The 19903-nt window shown below is 38.9% G+C and overlaps 1 protein-coding gene across 1 annotated transcript in view; it reads left to right on the top strand.

Annotated features, from left to right (window-relative positions):
• Dgki (diacylglycerol kinase iota) overlaps positions 1–19903 on the top strand; it is a 327861-nt gene that overhangs the window by 228386 nt on the left and 79572 nt on the right. Inside the window, exons 21-23 of the mRNA XM_048340285.1 lie at positions 1476–1576; positions 15261–15340; positions 17446–17490. Of these exons, the coding sequence (XP_048196242.1) occupies positions 1476–1576; positions 15261–15340; positions 17446–17490 (226 nt within the window). The remainder of the gene's footprint in view (positions 1–1475; positions 1577–15260; positions 15341–17445; positions 17491–19903) is intronic.

Here is a 19903-nt window from a genome sequence, read left to right as displayed (position 1 = left end):
AACAGTGCCAAGGCAGAGGAGACAGGCCACAAACACACTTTGCACACTTGGAGTGACAGGCCAGCCCAGCTACTGAATATGTCTTCCTGTTATCTTCCACCCCCAGTCATCTCTCATGGTTTCTCATTGGCTTGTTTTTAATTCAGGGAATCACAGTCATGATATTACTTTGAATTTGTGTACTTATATTAACATTTTGAATGGCTAATTTAAAATGTGTATATGTATGAGAGTGAGAGAAACTTTGCACATATGTTTATAACTGTATATGTTATTTTTAGGAAAGTAGAGTTGAAGTCTATAAAGAGGCAGGTACTATACTTTGCTCTGAAATGAAATTTTGCATAAGAAAATGATGGTTTGTTTTTCCACTTGTTCAGGGTTGTAATGAAATGAAATGATACGTATTCTCTCTTTCTCTTCCTTTTTGTCTGTTTCTTCCTCTCCCTTTCTCATCATTGCTTCTTCTTTCTGTCCATTCTTTCTTTTCCCTCTCTCCTTTCTTTCTTCTATCCTTCTTCTTTCCTTTGTCTCTCAATGGGGACATATTACCATTCAATATAAAAAAGGAACAAAAGCATCAATCCTCTATAAGAGAAAGTTTTTGAAATTAATAAGGTCTAAGGAAAAAGTAGCACTCAAAGAGAAGTAGGGATTGTATTATGTTAATACACTGAAGAAATATATTGGCCTACAGCGGAAAAACAAAGTTATTTCATTCAATTCATGCCGAGGACTAAACTACTTTGAAACTATGATTTAAGGAAAATGGAAGGAATCTAATTATAGCAATTCTGAAGTTGAATGAGATGCTCTTGTGAGTGTGGTGCTTTCCCCTTTAATTTTTATGATGTGTCATGAATCAGGCTAGATTGATTTAAGCTGAGTAATATCTTCCATTCTCTTCCTAATGAAAGTGTACTCAAGATCCCTAATTTTCTTCATTTTGGGATGCTCAGAGACATCTTCATTGGCAGCATTTGTAATGTTTCATTGAGATCATTCTATAGAGGAAAGCTATTAGTCCTAGGCGTTCTGGATTCTCTGTCTTCAGTTTAAGCTGGTTTTTCTGTTCCTTCTGACAATTAGGCTACCATTAAACCAGGTTTGACTACTTTAGACTTCTTTACCATAGTTCTTTGTTAACTCCAGCCTACTTCTCACTATTTTGGATTAGCTATTTCTGATTCAAAATACATGATCTCTTTAAAGTTTTAAAAGAAATGAACAACAAATATGTGTAAGTTGTCTCCAAAGGGTATTTTCTTTTTCTTTTTGCTTGTGACCATGTTCTTACCTAAATTCTGGAATTATTTGGTTTCTAGAGAAGCATTCCCCTGACCTTTGCTTTGCAAGTGCCCCATAACTATGGATGGAATGTGAATTTTTATTCCAAGCCAGAAGACACCTTGTTGTCCACATGACTCCCTATCACATCTCCTTTGTATCTGACCACTTGGTTCTTGTTTTTGCAGTCCCCAGTCTGTCCCAGATCGCCTGAGGATCCGGGTGAACAAAATCAGTTTACAAGACTATGAAGGATTCCACTATGACAAGGAGAAACTTCGGGAAGCTTGTAAGTTTCAAATGCCTGTCATAGTTCATGTTATCAGCCTGCCTTCAGCTTCTTGGTCAACCCTGATTAGAGAGGTAGATTCATTAATCCTTGTGTTTGAGAATGTGGTTCAAGAAGTGAAGAGAAAGACAGTAACGTGGAACATTAGTACAGGGGCCGAACAAAAAGGGAGTGGAGAAGGAAGAAGTCATTCTGCTGTGGACTTTGAGGCTGGAGCTCTTGGATCGATTGTTCTTTAATCTCAGCTTTACCTGCGACAGGCAAAGCAGATAGCTGATGGAGCTACTTGTAGTGACAATAACATCTAAAAGTTGTTGTGCCAACAGAAATGTGTTCCTGCAGCCTGCATTGGCACATAGTTCTCTCACTCTTAGGTAGCTCAGGTACAGCCCTAATTTCAAGCTTCTGTGCTGGTGTATCATGTCAAAGCAAAACCCCATATCATAATGGTGGGTTGACTTATTGATAATGAAAGGCCATTGCTGCTGTAGTCTCAAACTTTATCTTTCTATGTATCCCTTTGAATACCCATCTTAATCGTTAGTTTGCCTCAATCATTATTTATAGGATATTATTTACATTATGGCTTCTATTTTATATCCATTTCTGTGTCATAGACCAGAAGAAATTAAAATACTGGATGATCTAGATATGAATATTATGCATTTCTTCTTACTTGTGGGTACCCATAATCAGAGAATAATTAGATCAAAGAAAGTAAGAAAGATGTGATTATAGGAGAACAGGGCTACTAGAAAGGAAGAAGTTATATATAGAAACAAAGATTCACAAATCTAAACTTCATTTGGGCCAATGTGGACCTGATTAGAATCAGGGAAGAGTCAATGAGTTTAAGTAGTCGAGAATCAAGTAGTGCCATGGTCTGATTTCTGGATTCTGATTCCTGAGTCTCATCATATGGAAATCTGGAAATGCAAGGGTATTCTAGCTGTGTGCAGAGCATTTGTTATCTGGAGCTAGCAGTGAGTGAAAATCCTTTTACTTGTTGGTCCCTTCATGGCATTTTCTGGAAAGTTCTGTGCAAAAGCTTCAGTTTCTCAGTTCTTTCTCTGTTTCAATTTCCACTACCCTTTTGGGTGTTTTCCTTTCATTTATCCTCATCCTCTGCTTGTATCCTTCACTTCTATCTCATATCTCTGGTTGGAAAATGTGAGCTGAAAGAGAGGAGGAAGGAACTCGAATCTCTGTCTTTCCTCCTTCTATTACTCACATATTACATTTTCTCATGTAAACATTTTCTCATGTAAACGAGATGCTTGTAAGTGACACTAATGCACTCAACCTAATTTAGCACATGGAGTGATAAACATGTATTTTGATGTAGCTGTGATGTAAATTAAGACTTTCAGAAAATTCTAATGATATAAAAATCAGTCTGTATGTCCTTCTTTCATTTCAAACTTCCAAACAAATAATAAGAAACAGATGACAGATCACAAATACTATTTTCCAGCTTACCATTGGCTCTGAAAAGAGTTAGGAGAAGGGGGACATAGACACATTTGGAAGTTTGGCTGACGTGAGATTTGAGGCTTATCTGTGGCTCTCAGTTATCTGTTCCATCTTTTCTGTGGCTCTATCTCGACCAGCTATCTCCCCCAGGTAATCCAACTTTTTACAGGAAGATGACATTTCCCAGCAAATGCCTGACTCATCCTATCTGAATAAAACTTCTATGTGAGGAAACTTCTTAAATTCAGAGAAGTGGCTTGGTATAAACGGCCCAATATAAATTTCATGAGAACAAATTAGCACTCAACGGGGGTAAGAAGGAGTCAGCCTAAAATCTGAATTTGGAAGAAACCACACTGTCATTTGCACGCAAAAGTTGCTGATTCAGACATTCTTCTTTTAATATAAGATGTCGCTGCGTCTCTTCTGTGGTTGCTTAGCAAAATTTGGCCTTTGAGGTTACATATTTTTCCTTACCCTTCCACTTTTGCCTGGCTCCCACTCGCAACAGACTACAAATTCATAGCAAGGCTGACAGCTCAAATTAAATAGAAGAGCATAAAGCAGTTCAAATCCATATGTGAGCTGCATGCCAAAAATGATGTTCTTTGAAAAGCATTAATTAATTAAATGAAGTTCCCAGAACACATCCACATGAAAGGATGCCTAGGCATACACTCAGACATGTGTCCCGGAAGAAGAGAGGAAGTGAGTCCTCTCAGACCATTTATTTGTTGTCAACAGAGTCTGAACTAGAGTTGTCTGTCAGAGGTTACTGGGTTTTGTTTTGTTTTTAATAGTTTTCCTTTCTTTGTGGCATACCCTACAGGTTTATTCGAGCATGACGTGGCTGTTTGCCATGGCCATTTGTTCCATTGCTACTCGTGTGTCTGCACTGTTGCTCATATCAGATTTGTGTAAGCTTGGGTGGTGGTTGTGTGGCAAAGCTCTGCTTCTGCCTGTAGTGAGAGGCTCCCTGATAATCCAGGATGGCAGCCCCTTTGGTTAATTTACTTATTTCATTATACAGAAAGATGACTGCACTGTTTGAAATATTCCCAACCACCCTTCTCTCAAGCGCCATCTTCCCCAGAGACATCCCCTAACAGAGCAGAAAGGAGAGGGAAAGAGCTTTGACCACATCTCCTTCAGCTCTTCTTGATAAACTTCAGAATGACTTATTTAGAGTTGCCCTCACTGCTGACGGTTTGTCAACCCTTGAATTCAGGGATGTGATGTGTAAGAGGGAAAAGTTTATTCCATGAAAAGGCAGAATATAAGGAGAGAGAGAAGAGAGTACATGTGTCCACATTATAAACAAATATGAAAGTAATGAAGACAGAAAATCATGGCCATCAGCTGAATAAAGTATCAAAGTGGGTCATTCATAGAGCAAGCAATCATTGAATCTAGCAAAAGATATTCACCTTTTGAAAATCTGTTATATTTTTAGCTCCAAAAGGTATTCATTTGGATGATGTGTGCTTGAATACATAAATTTATCAAGATTTGTCTTTGTTTTTTGCCAGAAAAGAAAGTCAAACTTAACTTTGCTTCTGACATTAGCAGACTCTATTCTTGGGACTGACTGATGATTCATATAAAAGTCTAGGGACTAAAACACAAATAGTTAAAATCAGTTTGGACTCAACTGAAAATAGTGTACTCTATGAAGATAGGTGGGTCTGTCATCATTTGTACGTGAACGTGGTGGTGTTCACCAATGCTTTAATGTACATTACGTTAGTATAATGAATATTGTCTGAATGCATGTGATGTGTAGCACCTATTTCCTTATTCTGTTGGTTAAGGTGAAGAAGAATATGATTGTTTATGAGTAGAGCTCTTAGTCATTTGTACTCTTGGAATAAACAAATTGAGTAGAGAAAGTCAAAGCTGTTTGTTTTTGAATCTTAGTTGCCACCTTGGCAAAGTAATTTCATTTCTCTGATGACCACATCTCCCATCTCTAAAATGAGAATGTAATCGCCATCTCATAGGGCATGGAGGATTACATGTTATCTAAGATCTAAACCCTGCGGTGCTCGGTTGGGCACATGACCAAGAGCTCCCAAGGGGGAAGTGGTGAGGATCGTGGCTGCAGTTGTTCAAGGGCTCTGCTGTCACCTGTCATGTTCCCATCCCACATCCAGACAGCCAGGTCCACAGGAAGCCAGTTTCCTTCAAACTGTGCTCTCCACCCCCCTCGGCATCTTGCTTTACTTCCACAGTAGAGTCCAACACACTGAAAAAGATAGTTCCCTTGTGGCAGGTTCATTCCAGGACCATTGTCGATGCATACCCAAATACACAGATGCTCCAGTTTCCTAAATAATTATGTGCGGAGTATTTTGTATGTAACTTGAACACTCCCAGACACTTTAACTCATCTAGAAATTACTTATGGTACCAGATATAATGCAAATGCAATGCAAATGATTATTATGCTGAATTTTAAAATGGGAGAGTGACAAGAAAAACAGGAAATGTCAGTACATTACCAAAAAAATCTGCCTGGGGAGTTAAAGTATTGTTACTTTACCTCTGTAGGGCATTGTTCAACTACTGTAGGTTTTTAGAAATACTTTGATATTTGAGTTCACAGACAAAAAAAGACCCTCAGATATGGAGGATCAACACTGTCTTAGAAAGACACTGAAAGGGCAAGACAATGATAGTCATTCTGTTACTTTTCTTGTTTCTGCCAGTATATAAAATTCTGCTTGAGGACAAGATACTTAAAACGATGAAGCATGTGGATGTCATGCCCATATTTGATGCTCTGCTCAGATACTTGCGAGTTGCCTCCCTTTAGTTCTAGTATATTCTTTTCAGTGCATCATCTTCAGTGACCTGGCATCCATCCCTTAATTTTTTTAGTTGTGGAACACTTTTAGACTTCTAAAAAATGTACTGCAGGTTGTTCTGGTTTGACATTAGCGTGGTACTTTTGTCAAGGAAAATTGTATTGCTACATCACGAAACTGAACTCTGACTTTCTAGTCCAGGATCCAATCTAGGTGGTCATGTGGCATTGGTCTAGCTTGTCTCCCCAGTTTCCTCTGGTTTTGTGCCAGTTTCATGCCTTTTCTGGTTTGGGTTGTTGTTCTTAGTAACATCAGTAGTTTTAAGGAGGTTGGACTTGGGTCTGGTAGAATACCTAGTCATCTGGCTTCATCTTTTGTTTGTAATTGGACTAGCCTTTTGGGTACATGAAGGAATACTACAGAGGTGGCATATTCTTGATCTAGTATATGAAGACTCACTTGGTAGCTACTTGCTAGTCTTGGTAATAGTCAACTGATCTCTTGGTTAGGTGAGTGAGCTTTTGGTGGAAGTGGCAGAATACTTGAAGAAACAACTTAGGGAAGGTTTCTTTTGTCTCATAGTTTCAATTCATGGTTGGCTTTCTCCATGGCCATTAGTCATCCAGTTCCTAGTGCTCTTTTCCAACTAACAAGCAGTGTGCAAGGGGTATGGAAACACCACACACCTCTTTTCTTTTGTCCCTAACAAACATGATGCAAATAATGGAAGGGAGAGATAAAAACATATACATCCAGAATGAGACAAGCCAGTGTAATCACCAGCAGTGTGATTTTAACAGTGCCTTTGCGGTCTTCAGGGATCATCAAGGTCACAGGCCCTGAGTTAAAACCCTTGTACTGCAGAGATAGGGGGGTGGGAGGGAGAGATAAAGAGAGAAAGAGGGAGAAGGAGAGGGAGAAGGGGAGAAAGGATGGGAAGAAGAAAGGAAAGAAGGAAAAGGGGAAGGAAGGGAGGAAGGAAGGAACGAACGAACGAAGGAACGAAGGAAGGAAGGAAGGAAGGAAGGAAGGAAGGAAGGAAGGAAGGAAGGAAGGAAGGAAGGAAGGAAGGAAGGAAGGAAGGACCTTGTAGAAACTGGATAGGATTTAAATTTTCACTCTAACCTGTTTGCTCAGAAGAGTTTCCACTCATAATGAATCTGAACTTTGAAAATTCCTGTTAGTGTATTTGTGTCCAGAGTTTGCTAAAAGCACTTGTTTTATTCCTATTGATTGCCTCATTTAAAATTGAGTTGTTTCTCTTCATTTAACAAGTTTTTTTTTTTTAAAACAACAACGGTTGATCTGCATGCTTTTCGTCATTGCTTTATCAAGTTTTATGCCTGTGATTAAAAGAGAAATTTGGTGGAGTTTAAAACTCAACTTTATAGAGAACTTGATAGTGCTTTCTAGAAAGCACACCCAAAAAGTCACACGCTCCAGAGGAAGGAATTGAAAACGACGTGGCTTCCTTTCATCTTGTGAGTGACATTTTAAATTAACTATGGGCAGGAAGCTAGGGAATCCAAACTCTGAAATCATTTTTAATCACAAGAAACCAGAGGCTGTGAAATCTTTGACGGACCCCGGGCATGGCACGGTACTCTAAAGATCTTAGGATGTTTCATTTCCTTTGGTACGCTGTTCAGCTTATTAGGTGCTCCTGGCTGCATCCAGGTGAGCGATGGGCAGTTAATGATGGCAGTTTGTTGGAAAGTATGCCTCTGGGCCAAGGATGAGGAAATTTGATTGAAATATTACCAATTGAATCTCTCTCATTACTATCAGCCACTAAGTAGGAATTTATTCCTTGGTGCATTTTGAGGTAATGAGGTAAAATGAAAAGATTCCATGTGTCCCTTCCAACTTTTTTTTTTAAGGCGTTTCCTGCTTCTCCTTTTTGATTTTTACCTCTAGTCCCTAAATCACATCCTATCTTTGACTTCGTCAATAGCACTAATGCTATGGTTTAGAAAACTGATCATATTTATTTTTCTGTCAATATTACCTGATACTAGCAAAATATTTGCCCATAGCAAACAAATGCCATTTTTCTCTGGAGATTGAACTCAATGCCTTACGTTCTATCACAAAGCCACAAACTTCAACCTTGATTTATACTGGTTATTTAAAAAATAGGTTCTGGTTTCTTCCCCGGGTGCATGACTAGCTAGTACAGGGAACCTCATCCAGGTTCTCTTTGCGGAGAGAAAGTCTCTCAGACTTTTCTGCCTAGGCTGGCCTCCAATTGTAATCCTCCCAATCTTAGCTTTCCAAGTAACTTAGGCTAACAGAGGCGGCATGCCCAGCTATGGATTGAAAAGTGGACATAAGGACTTTTCTGTCTGGGTTGGCCTCAAATTATGTTCTTTCCATCCTCAGCCTCCCAAGTAGCTAGTCTTTGTGGTATGAACCACTGTTGGCTGGTAGAATAGTTATAAATCTACAGAAAATTAAATGAAATGCACAGAGTTCTATATAATCCTTCAACCTGACAAGTCCAGCTTAATCCTTTCTAATTTCTCCTGGTATTAACATCTGTTAGTTCAGTACATTTTATTTCATTCTTCAGCCCTATAATCCTATGAGATTTCACAAATATATAATGATAGGTATTTACTATTACAAAATCAGGATAGTTTCACTGCTAAAAAACATGCTGTGCTGTACTTTATTTTATGTGGTGTGGGTTTTTTTTTAATCTTTAAAAAACTCTATTTATCTTCCTAACTTCTTGCTTTTGTAAATCCTATTTTCTCCATCCTTTTTGCCTCTCTAGAATGTCATGTAGTTGGGATTATGAACTCTGTGGTCTTTACTCAGATTTCCCATGGCATGATGTATGTAAAGTTCTACCATGTCTTTTTATTGATTGATCACTGATTTGATGTTTGTTTGTTTGTTTTTGCTGTCATATTATTTTGCTTTGGACACAAACTCAAGTCCAATGGTTTCTTTTTTGTTGTCCTTGCTGAAGGAAATGTTGATTTTATTTTTGCCAGTCATGGGGCTTGAACTCAGGGCCTTAGCACTGTGCCTGCCTTCTTTTATTTGTGCAATGCTAGCACTCTACCTCTTGAGCCACAACACCATTGCTGGCTTTTTTTTGTTTATGTGGTGCTGAGGGATCGAACCCGGGGTTTCCTGCATGCAAGGCAAAACTTGCTCTACTGATAAGCCACATTCCCAGCCCTTATTTCTTTTTTAATCCAAATTTTGGAAATTGTTTTTCCAAAGGATGTTATAAATATTCGTATGCACCTTTTTGCATGGATGTAATTTCCAGCTCAGTTGGGTGAATACAAAGGAGCATGAGGCTGAACTGCGTGGTAGCAGTATGTTTAATTTTATTAAAGAAAAAACAACCACAACAAATAAACCTCCATAGTGCCTCCTAAAGTGGTATGCCATTTTGTATTCTCAGCATCCATAGACCAGAGGCTTCACGTCCATCTCAGTGCTTGATGGCATTAGCTCTGCATTATCATCAGTGTGGAGTGGCTCTCATAGACTTAATGTCCAATTCTCTAATCACAGACTATCTTGAGGCCCTTTTCATATTCTTGACTTTTGCTCTCTTTTTGGGGGGAGGGTCGTACGAATGTTCAGACTTTTTGCCCATTAAAAAAAGTCTCTTCCAATTGAGATTCATGGATTTTGTGTCTTTTTTGATCCTCTTACTTCTTTATTCGGATGTGTGATTTGCAAACTGTTTCCTTCCACTTTGCATCTTTTCGTTTTCTTATGTGCTTATCACAACACTGGTGTTTTCATTTCAATGAAGTCTAATTTATTTTTTTCTTTCATGAGTTACGGTTTTGATGCTGTATCTATAATGTCAATGCCAAATATAAGATTCCTTAGTCTGCTGCCTGTGTCATTTTCTAAAGAATAGTTTTTCGTTGCAGTGGTTGTTTCCCAGTCTATTGAAGTTATTTTTTAATATTTATATACTACATAGAATTGGTTAAAAGATGGCAACTACTTAACATAAACTCTAATGTTGGTCAATAAATCAGAAATTCTACCAGAGAATACATTGATTATAAGATGGTTATCTGTATGTTGATGGGTTGATGGTCTACTGTACTGTTCAATTTCCTTTCTTATTTTACAACTTTTTTTTTTTTTTGATGGGAGGAAGACAGGACTAGGGTTTGAGCTCAGGACCTTGTACTTGCTGCGGAGAAGTTCTACCATTTGAGCCATGCTTCTGCTTTTGTTATTTCTTGAGGAGAGTCTCACTTTTTATATTGCACAGCCTTGCATGGACTCTAATACCATTTATGCTACCATAAATGCTAGGACGACAGGCATGAACCTGTCAGATTCTTTTGTGTTAGTTGAGATGAGGATCTCATGAACTCTGTGCATGAGCTGACTGTAAACCTTGATCCTCCGTCTGATCTCTGACTTCTATGGAGCTAGTGTTACAGGCATGAGTCAATGTGGCTGGCCCTTATTTTGTAACTTTTATCTCTATTATGATTGCTCCCTGCAGAAAGTGCTAGCTTATTTTTTAAGCCTTCACAAAGCCCCTGTGTTTCCATTATTCTTATGAGTCTTTTTAGAAGGGAAACCCCAAATCTTGCAAACACACTCGGTTTCTGAGACGCTTTTCTGTAAGGAATCACACCTTCTTTTTAATGATCCTACTGAAGATAGTTTTGTTTGTGCATTGAATAAGTAAATGGACCCATTTAGCTGCTCTCCTGTTTTAACAGGAGTTGCACTGTAATAGTAAAAGTGTCAGATAATTAGATCTTTTTTTGTTGTTCCCATGCTGAGCTCTCAGCTCTTTATTTCCACTGTGATACCTTGTTGAACACAGCACTGTACCTTCCAGAGCATGAATTAACTGCTGTTTCCTCCTTTATATAAATCCCATTATCAGCTTCACAAGGACTTGGTGTTAGAGGTGGCTCATTCTTGCTTTGGCTCCACGAGTCTTTCCTTCTGTCACAAAGCAGCCAGCTGTGAGTCCCTTTATGTCCTCTGTAGGTTCAGTACACTCCTTTATTGATTTGCTTTGGTGTTAGAAGCTTTGGTACAGCATGTTATCTGACATGCTATCAGACATGTGGTCTGCTGAAATCGCTTTGAGGATTTATGAATGGCTAGGACTTTACATGTTGGTAATAGAATTAGGAGGAAAATGTGATGAATCTAATAAGGCTAGGAGGAATAATTAAAGGAAGGATTGGTTATTGGTGTATGTATTGCAGGCATTGGCTTTCTCTTCACAGTAATGCCGATAGTTTTTCTTATCACATAAGGCCTCCTTCTCATTTCCCATCATCCTTCTTCAAGTCATGTAATCATTATCATCAGTTTTTTCATTCATCTAGTTGTTTTCTACTTATGCCAAAATTCATGTTGTATATAATATACAATATGAGTCAAATATATAATATGAGTCAAAAGTACAGATCCTGTTCCTAGAAAAGAGAGAGAGAGAGGGGGGGGGAGAGAAAGAATGTTCTGGCTTGGCTGGCTTTTCAGGACAATAAAATGACTTCAGCCATCTGGCCTCTCTCATTGCTACTTCTACGAATCTCTGATCTGGCCTTGGAGCCCTGTGCTTGCAGAATGTGCACCTGGCTTAGCCCAGCATCCAGGGACTCACGAAGCTGCATAAGTATTTACCTTCATCTCTACCCATGGAGGACTTTCACTGGCCAAATCATAATGGCTCAGCGGACTCCTTCGGTTGGTTTAGAATGCAGTTTGCTTCAATGATCCCTGTGAAGTTGGGTCAGTGTAATCCAGAGTTCATCTTCCTTCAAATAATTGGTTCACTTGAGGAAATTCTTTGACTGTGGTTTGCATCACCCTCTTGATCTTTGTACAACATTTTCCATTTTTTTTTAAACACTCCAGGTACCTTTTAGGATAGCCTTCAATAATTTTGGTCTTTAACATGTTGAGTAACAGGACACTCAAGCTTCGTGCATCTCTGATTCTGCTTAGCATGTGTGGTGAAATATATATTTTACAAGTTGATTTTGGACATTTTCTTTTAGCTCATGTAATACTTAAAATTTTTCCTGGAGATACAATAGTATGCTTAAATTTCCTGAAGATGACTAGTGTTAATGTATGCAGTGTTTGGCATACATGTGCAAAATATGCTCCAGTGGTCCTAACTTCAAGTACAAAAGAAAAAAATTACTTAGTAAGTCCCTTTGGCATTTTATTTCAGACACAAAATCCAGATCATGTAGGTATAAAATGTATAAAGAAGTTCTCAATGCATCTATTTAATTATGGTCTCGATTAGGCAACATTTACACAAACAGAAATGGGAAATGGGGGTTAGTGGAGGTCAGAGTCAATGCTGAGAAGAGGTCACGGCAAGACTGATGTTTTGGCTGGAAATAAGTAATTTGCAGTATAATTTCCTCAAGGCTGATGATTACCAGTTATAGCCATAATTTCTTCAGTATTTTATTGTCTTGAGGGCTCTCTTCCGGATTTGCAGATGGCTACCTTATCTCTGTGGATGCAAATACTAATGTGAGTTGACTGGGGAAATAAAGACATTAGTATATGTAGATACATAAGAAGAGATCTCTGGTGTGATGGGCCTGGCCCCTGAAAATGAAGGCTAGGTGGAACATTATTCCATCAGTAAGCTGGGAAAACAGGAAAAAGTCTGGTCTCTCTTCATCCAGGTCCAAAGGCCTGACGGGCATATGAGCTGATAGTGTATGTCCCAGCACAAGATCAGGGGCCTGAAAACTGGGGTGCAGATGGGCTGTGACCGATGTAAGAGTGCAAAGGCCAGAAAATGAAGAGCTATCATACCTGATGGAGAGAGAGGATGGGTGCCCTAGCTTAAGGAAAGAGAAAATTTGCCTTTCCTTTTCTTCTCTCCAGGCCTTCCACAGATTCAGTGTTAGGGTTCAATCTTCCACAGATTCTTTTCTCAGTCCATGATATAAATTCTCACCTCTTCCAGAGTCATTATCCCAGCCAGAAATAATGTGGGCATCCTGTAGCCTAGTCAAACATATTGGATTAATTCTATTTAAGATGAGGATATTAAAGGCTAATCGTAATATCACATTGATTAATAACCAGAACAAACACCTCCCTTGTCCCTCTTGTTCCAGGGTAACTATTTCATGCTGATTTTCATTTCATTTCATTTCATTTATTTATTTATTTATTTATTTATTTATTTATTTATTTATATATTTATTTATTTTTTGGCCAGTCCTGGGGCTTGGACTCAGGGCCTGAGCACTGTCCCTGGCTTCCTTTTGCTCAAGGCTAGCACTCTGCCACTTGAGCCACAGCGCCCACTTCTGGCCATTTTCTGTATATGTGGTGCTGGGGAATTGAACCCAGGGCCTCATGTATACGAGGCAAGCTCTCTTGCCACTAGGCCATATCCCCAGCCCTCATGCTGATTTTTATATTTGCCATTCTCTTCATTGATACATATTTATCCACTGTGCATCTGTTCCTAAACCATATAGCAAATGATTCTGGAAAGTTGGGTAGCAAAGGCCAAACCCTCTGTGTAAGGTAAAAAATGACGTAATCACTTTGAGATTGAGGTTCCCAAGAGTGCCAAAAATAATCTCTGGTCCTTGTCTATCTTCAGGTTCTTGCAAGTGCACCTGCGCCCATTCTGAGAAGATGGAGAGGGCAAGGTGATAATTGAGTCCTGGGAGGTGTTGGCAGGTGTTAGCGTGGGTTCTACACATTGGAAATATCATTAGAAAGAACATCTGAGTTTTCTTCTGTTTTTACCATAGTCTAATACTTGTTCTCTGGAATAGGTTGAAGCAGAACATTTTTGGAGTGATATAGTGTTATGATATATGGTCGCAAATTCATCATGTATACGCATACACAAGAAACTGGTGCAGGATTTCCTAGACATTTTAATCTTTGGTTAGAAAGTAGCTCTAGAAGGGTTTTGAGATTCTTAGTGATGACAGTTTTTGACACATCTGTCGCTGTAGGCATAGTGCTCTAATTGTTTGAAGTCCAAATGTCTGTCATACTGGGGTCCTCTAGCCTCACTCCATTGGGTGTTTCTTCTCTCCTTTATCCTTGGGTTTCCCATTTCTTCTACTTTAGATATTCCTCTTTTTCTTTTTTTACCGCATACTCATCCTTTGTTTGGGGTAAACAGTCCAGTAGAGTCTTGATAAAAGATTCTCCTTCTTTTATACTCCTTTAAAAATATAACCACATTTGCTTTTCATGGATGAATCATTTTCTCTAAACTCCGAGTGTCTTAAAGATGTTTTTAAAAATATTTCTTTCCCATACATTTCATTTTATTGCATTTTTGTTTGGGTCACTGGATTTTGCCTTACAGAGATTTTTCAGTTTCCTGGTAATTTTTGTCTTTCAACTCATTGTTCAAAGTGAAACATGTAAAAGCTAGATGGAAACTGTGACCTGGGTAAAAAAACTCACTGACTTCCAGCTTTGGTATGGGGGCACTTCATGAGCTAATCAGCACTGCCTTTACGTCCAGGTGAGAGGAACCCAAGCTTTCGATGGCTTTGCTGTGATCCTCTTCCAGCTTTGCTCTGCTTCCTGGAAGGTTATGTCTTCACCACTAAAGGAAAAGACCTACCTTGAGCGTGCTCTACCCACTTACAAACTATGCATGAAGTTGTCAGCATTCTTGTCCCAGTGGTCGCAAGCCTACTCCTTGGACCTCCATGGGCCTCATCCTCTCACCTTAGTTTGCATACCAAAGAGGTGAATCATTTGCAAAAACAAAGAGCTAACTTTAATGGTTTGCCAAACCAAAGCAACACTGCACATTGTAATTACAATTGAGTTTATAAATCTTTCCTATGGAATTGTGATAGAGGTTACCTCTTTCTTTTCTCCAATTCTCAGTAAAGGATTATTTGGTTAAAGGATTATTTGATTAAAAGATGGGCAGAGTTGCTGATTTGATACCTATGATATTGGCCACCAGTTTCTGATACTGCTTTAGATGTGTTGCAAACCAACTGAGCTATGAAACACCGTGCATTTAGGAAAGGAGTATGCATCCAGAAACCTGGATGTTAGATTCCTCCTCAGTGCTGTATCCTTATGACTTGTATTGGACGTGAAGAATTCAGCTGGCTAGGAGCATGCTCCAGTCCACTGCTATTATATATTCTACTTCAAACAAGGACCACTGAGATAGAAAGAGAAGGCCAGGTGGCAGGAAGAACGTGGCTCATGTGTGGCAACTACCGGAAGAAACACATCTTCGTGGGGGTCTAGGGAAAGTGATGCTAATTTCTTTGTATGGAAATGTTCAAAATTCTCATAATACTTAGGAAATTGCTTTTAAATCTCGGAGCCACACAAATTATTCCCATCTGGAAAAATCAAATATGCTATTTTTACACTTTTCTTTTATCCTTTACTCTTAGCAATTCCTCTGGGTATTCTCGTTGTCCGCGGAGACTGTGATTTGGAGACTTGCCGTATGTACATAGACCGCTTACAGGAGGTGAGTTTATTTAGCTAATGATGCTAATCAGCTGTCCATTTCTATGAACAATTACCAGCTGTGTGTCTGTATTTCTAAGTGAGATGTAAATGTAGTGTCCTTGTCCTTTATACGATTAAAATTTACCCCCTTCCCTCACCCCAGTTTGACTTTGCCAGTTGAAATGGCAAAGAATTGACTAGATCAATTCCAAGGGACCACTGCTTGGGTATATTCCATAACTGTAGCTTGGAACCTCTGTCTTCTTGCCAGACTACATACCTGTTGTTGTTGTTGTTGTTGTTTTTGAACTATGTAGAACACCAAAAGATATTGATGAATAATAAAAGAAGTCAGAGATTTGGGGTTATGCAATGTTTTGTATCAGCACTGATTTCTGTCAAAAACAGCCAGCTACATCTTTTAAAACAGGAAAGTCCTACAAGAAAGAAAATCCCATATTCCACTAGGCTGATCACAAAGGAATAATCTTCCTATTATTATTTTCCCTTCAATCTGGTCTTGCCATAAAGAAAGAAAGAAGGTAATTTCGTAGATGGCATTCCTCTGGATTGAATCTGCACCAGCCAAGCCAGGAGAATCAAAGTCATCATTACAATTGCTGTTGTAATGTGGGTATTTTCACAGGGCATATTAATTGCCTCCGCTCCTCAAATGGCCAAGCATACATAACAAAACATTTCTTTGTTAGTGATTTTTATTGTAAGATGCTTTTTAGAGATGCTTTTCTCAGGCAAGACTAAGGCATTTGTGGTTTTCCAAACTGTTGTAGAATTCTGAAGGATACCACTCTATTTTGTGTAACACATTATATATATAAGTAAACATACTAGAATAGATATATAGGTGATTAAACTCCCTTTAGTTGTACCTTTAGCTACAATATTTAATTCTGTTTCTCTCAGTAGAAATAAATTTGAGTGAGATGAGCACAATGGTGTGAAAATACTAGTATTTCTTTTTAACATTTAATATTTCTGATAATAAAGCTGGAATTATGAAAGCAAGCTATTTAACAATAGAAGCCAAATTGTAAAAACTAGTATGAGCAAGAGTTTGAGTGAGGAAAAACTGCTAAACTACATAAAAGTTTGTGAACTTTTTAACATGACTCAAGTTCAAATCTATATTCTATGAAACCACGGTGTCCTGTTTTTCAAAATGACATTTGAATTTTGCTGTGGAATTTTGTTAAATCTGCAATAAAAAAGTGAATCATAAATGGTTACTGAACTTTTTTTTTTAATTTAAAAAGTACCACTCAAGTAACTTGGTTAATGATGTTGGCATGCTTATTCAACTAAATAGTCAATTGGGATTAGATTTATTTTATTAGTAAGAATGAACTCCACAAATAAAAAGAAATTTAAAAACTAACTTGGACACAGAAAATAATGTGATTCAGCCCTGTGGGAGACAACAGTAAGGACAAAGGTAGCCAGGATTGCTGACATCTGAAAATAGAGTCACTATACTCATTAGCAAGAAGGCCTAGGGGATATGACAAGAATGACAACTTAGTTATAAACCTTCATAAACAGAGGCAGGCTTTCTGAACCTGCCAGAAAACCTCATATGCGTCTCTCCCTTGTTAATTTGTACTGTGGTCAGATACAGATGGTGAGTGACTTTCTCTTTGAGGCTTATGAAAACTCATATTTGCAAAGTGAGTTGCTCTCAACACAGTTAGCATGACAGTATGAACTCAGCATAAAATGGAGACTATGTGGCTGATGGCATTTTAGAAAACCTCTTTCTAAGTCAAAAGTTCAGGTGCAAATTAAGTAGGATCCTGAGTTTTTACAACAAAATCATAGGTTCTCTGCTTTTGTTTTTCTTTTATCCTTGAAATTATAATATATGATTTACCCCTAAACACCATTTAGGATAGCTAAGTTTCAAAGACAAATGATCTGTGTTTTCTCTATCCAGCTTAGTACGTTATTATTTCTGGCATTACTCATCTGTAAATAACCTTGATGAATTTGGAAGTATTAGATATTTCCCAGATGAGTGTCTTCACATTAAATTGGGAGTTCATAGAATTGTAGGCAGCATGTTCCAACTCATTTTAAGGTATGGATTTTTTTCTTCATTTTCATTAGGACTTGCAATCAGTTTCTTCTGGCTCCCAGAGAGTTCATTACCAGGTAACATAATTGCCTCTTTTTATTTCTTACCTTCCAGCCAAAAGCAGTTCATCTTTCAGTGTAGCTCTCATTTCAACTTAAAGTCCACTTGTTCTCTATGGAAAGATTTCACTCTCACAAGAGCCTACTAAAGCTGTTATTTCAATTCTTTTGCACCTTCTTGATTTGGAACCACACAAATCTAGCAGAAATTTAGACTGTGGACTTTCTTCCAAACCATTTGGAAAAGCTTTTTGCAATGCAATGCTTTTAGTGGCAAGCACCAAAAGATGCAATCAAACTAGCTCGATAAGAAAAGGGTCTACCAGATCGTATAAGCAAAAAGTCCAGATTTAAAAGTAGATGTCCTGTTTTACTTGATCATGGCTCATGCTCTATTTTGCTTCTGGTCTTTCTGCTTTACTCTCCTCTTTCCGTGATAGATGTTGTCATGGTCTAAGATGGCATCCAAGGAAGAGAATGCCCTGCTTCCTATAACCATCAAACAAAAGCCCTAAGACACAATTGAATTGGTACATAGTGATCTTTTGGAGAAGAGCTAATAAACCTAATCTGTTATTTGGTCTCCTCTGACCTACATCAGGAGACTTGTCCATTGTCTGTTGCCCCCAATAAGTTTGGGAATGTAGTCTCTTCCCAACTCTCCCATCTCTTCTGTGCTATACATATCCCTTGAGCAATCGGCTTATTCATTTGCTTTCTCAGGCACATACAGAGAGAGAGAGAGAGAGTATCACCCTAATGGTTAGGTCGGAGGGCCTCAGCCCATGCATGAAATGTGAGAGAATTCACCAGAGTCAGAATGGCAAAGAGGCAAAGGCTTATTCATTTTCCAAGACAAGAAGAGAGGTAGACACCAGAGGCAGACCCTAAGAGGGGTTAGGACTAAAGTTTATAAGCACTGAAAATATAGAAAGAATGAACTGCTGATGTTCTGTTTTGTTTTAGTTCAGCTGGCTTTTCCAGGCGGTCACCCAGGTCAGCTTGTGTTCGGGGTGGCTGTTTGGCAGCTTGGGAAATCCATTCCAGGTGTATTTTGTCCAATTGGGACACAGGTTGGGTCCAGCATGACTTCAGGAGAACAGCTTCTGTGAAACAAAGGACATCAGCCTTCCTGCCAGATAAAACAGGAATCGTACAAAATAGACGCCGTTAGGCTGATTTGAATTAGGCCTTACACATTAAAAAAGGCCCCTACAAAGTGGTCCATTCAAGTTACTTTTTTTTTTTTTTTTTTTTTTTTGGCCAGTCCTGGGCCTTGGACTCAGGACCTAAGCACTGTCCCTGGCTTGTTCCCGCTCAAGGCTAGCACTCTGCCACTTGAGCCACAGCGCCGCTTCTGGCCATTTTCTGTATATGTGGTGCAGGGGAATCGAACCTAGGGCCTCGGGTATACCGAGGCAGGCACTCTTGCCACTAGGCTATATCCCCAGCCCTCAAGTTACTTTTAAGAGACTGCTAGATACATCTATGGTGGGAGAGGCCTGTGAGAGTCATAGCATTACCAGAAGCTTCTCCAAATAAGTTTGGGAGATAGTTATAGGTTCGGGAGATGATTTTGTGCCTCCCTATTGAAGAGGATTTCAATACAGCCCTGTATCACTTAGAAACAATTGTATGCTCAAAGAAATGCATCTTTCAGTTGTTTACACACTGTTTAGTCATACAGATAGCAGGGAAAACACACCAAGTAAGTGACTACAGTCACTAGGGAGAGGCTATGAGACCACTATTTATGTGGGTCATCATTATGCAGTACGTGATGTCATGTCTCTATTCAGCAGTGTGGAAGTCCTAGTTTAGTTTCTTATTTGGGGTTTTAGCATCTCTTCTGCTGTGCATCAAACCTCTACCTTAGTATTCTCTTCTATAAACAATAACAACAGTAGTCTAATGAAGGCTCTATAGCTGGTCACCTTCTAGAAGGTGTTTTTCCCCTGTCAGTATTTGCCCTCCACCTTTACCCAAAGCAGCTACTATTAGTGCAAGAATGGCCTTGGAGATTTTCTTTTCTTTTCTTTGTAGGTGTTTATTTCTAACTCAGCATATCCCCAAACTCCAGAATCCTTTCTTCTAGATTGCTATAATTAAAACAATGTCTACTTTAGCTGGGTGCTGATGGCTTATGGCTATCATCCTAGCTACTCAGGAGGCTGAGATCTAAGGATCACAGTTGGAAGCCAGCCTGGGCAGGAAAGTCTGTGAGACTCTGATCTCAAATAAACTATTCAGAAAAAGCCGGAAGTGGTGCTGTGGCTCAAGTGGTAGAGCGCTAGCTTTGAGCACAGAGAAGCTCAGTGACAGAGCCCGGGCCCTGAGTTCAAGCCCCAGGACCAGCAAAAGGAAAAAAAAAAAGAGAAGAAATGACTTCTAGTCTATTTTCTCTCTTTTTTTTTATTGTTTCAGAAGGCAA

The sequence above is a fragment of the Perognathus longimembris genome, chromosome 2, assembly GCF_023159225.1.
Source record: "Perognathus longimembris pacificus isolate PPM17 chromosome 2, ASM2315922v1, whole genome shotgun sequence".
In the NCBI taxonomy this organism is placed as follows: domain Eukaryota; kingdom Metazoa; phylum Chordata; class Mammalia; order Rodentia; family Heteromyidae; genus Perognathus; species Perognathus longimembris.
This window is presented reverse-complemented; position numbering and strand designations above follow the sequence as displayed.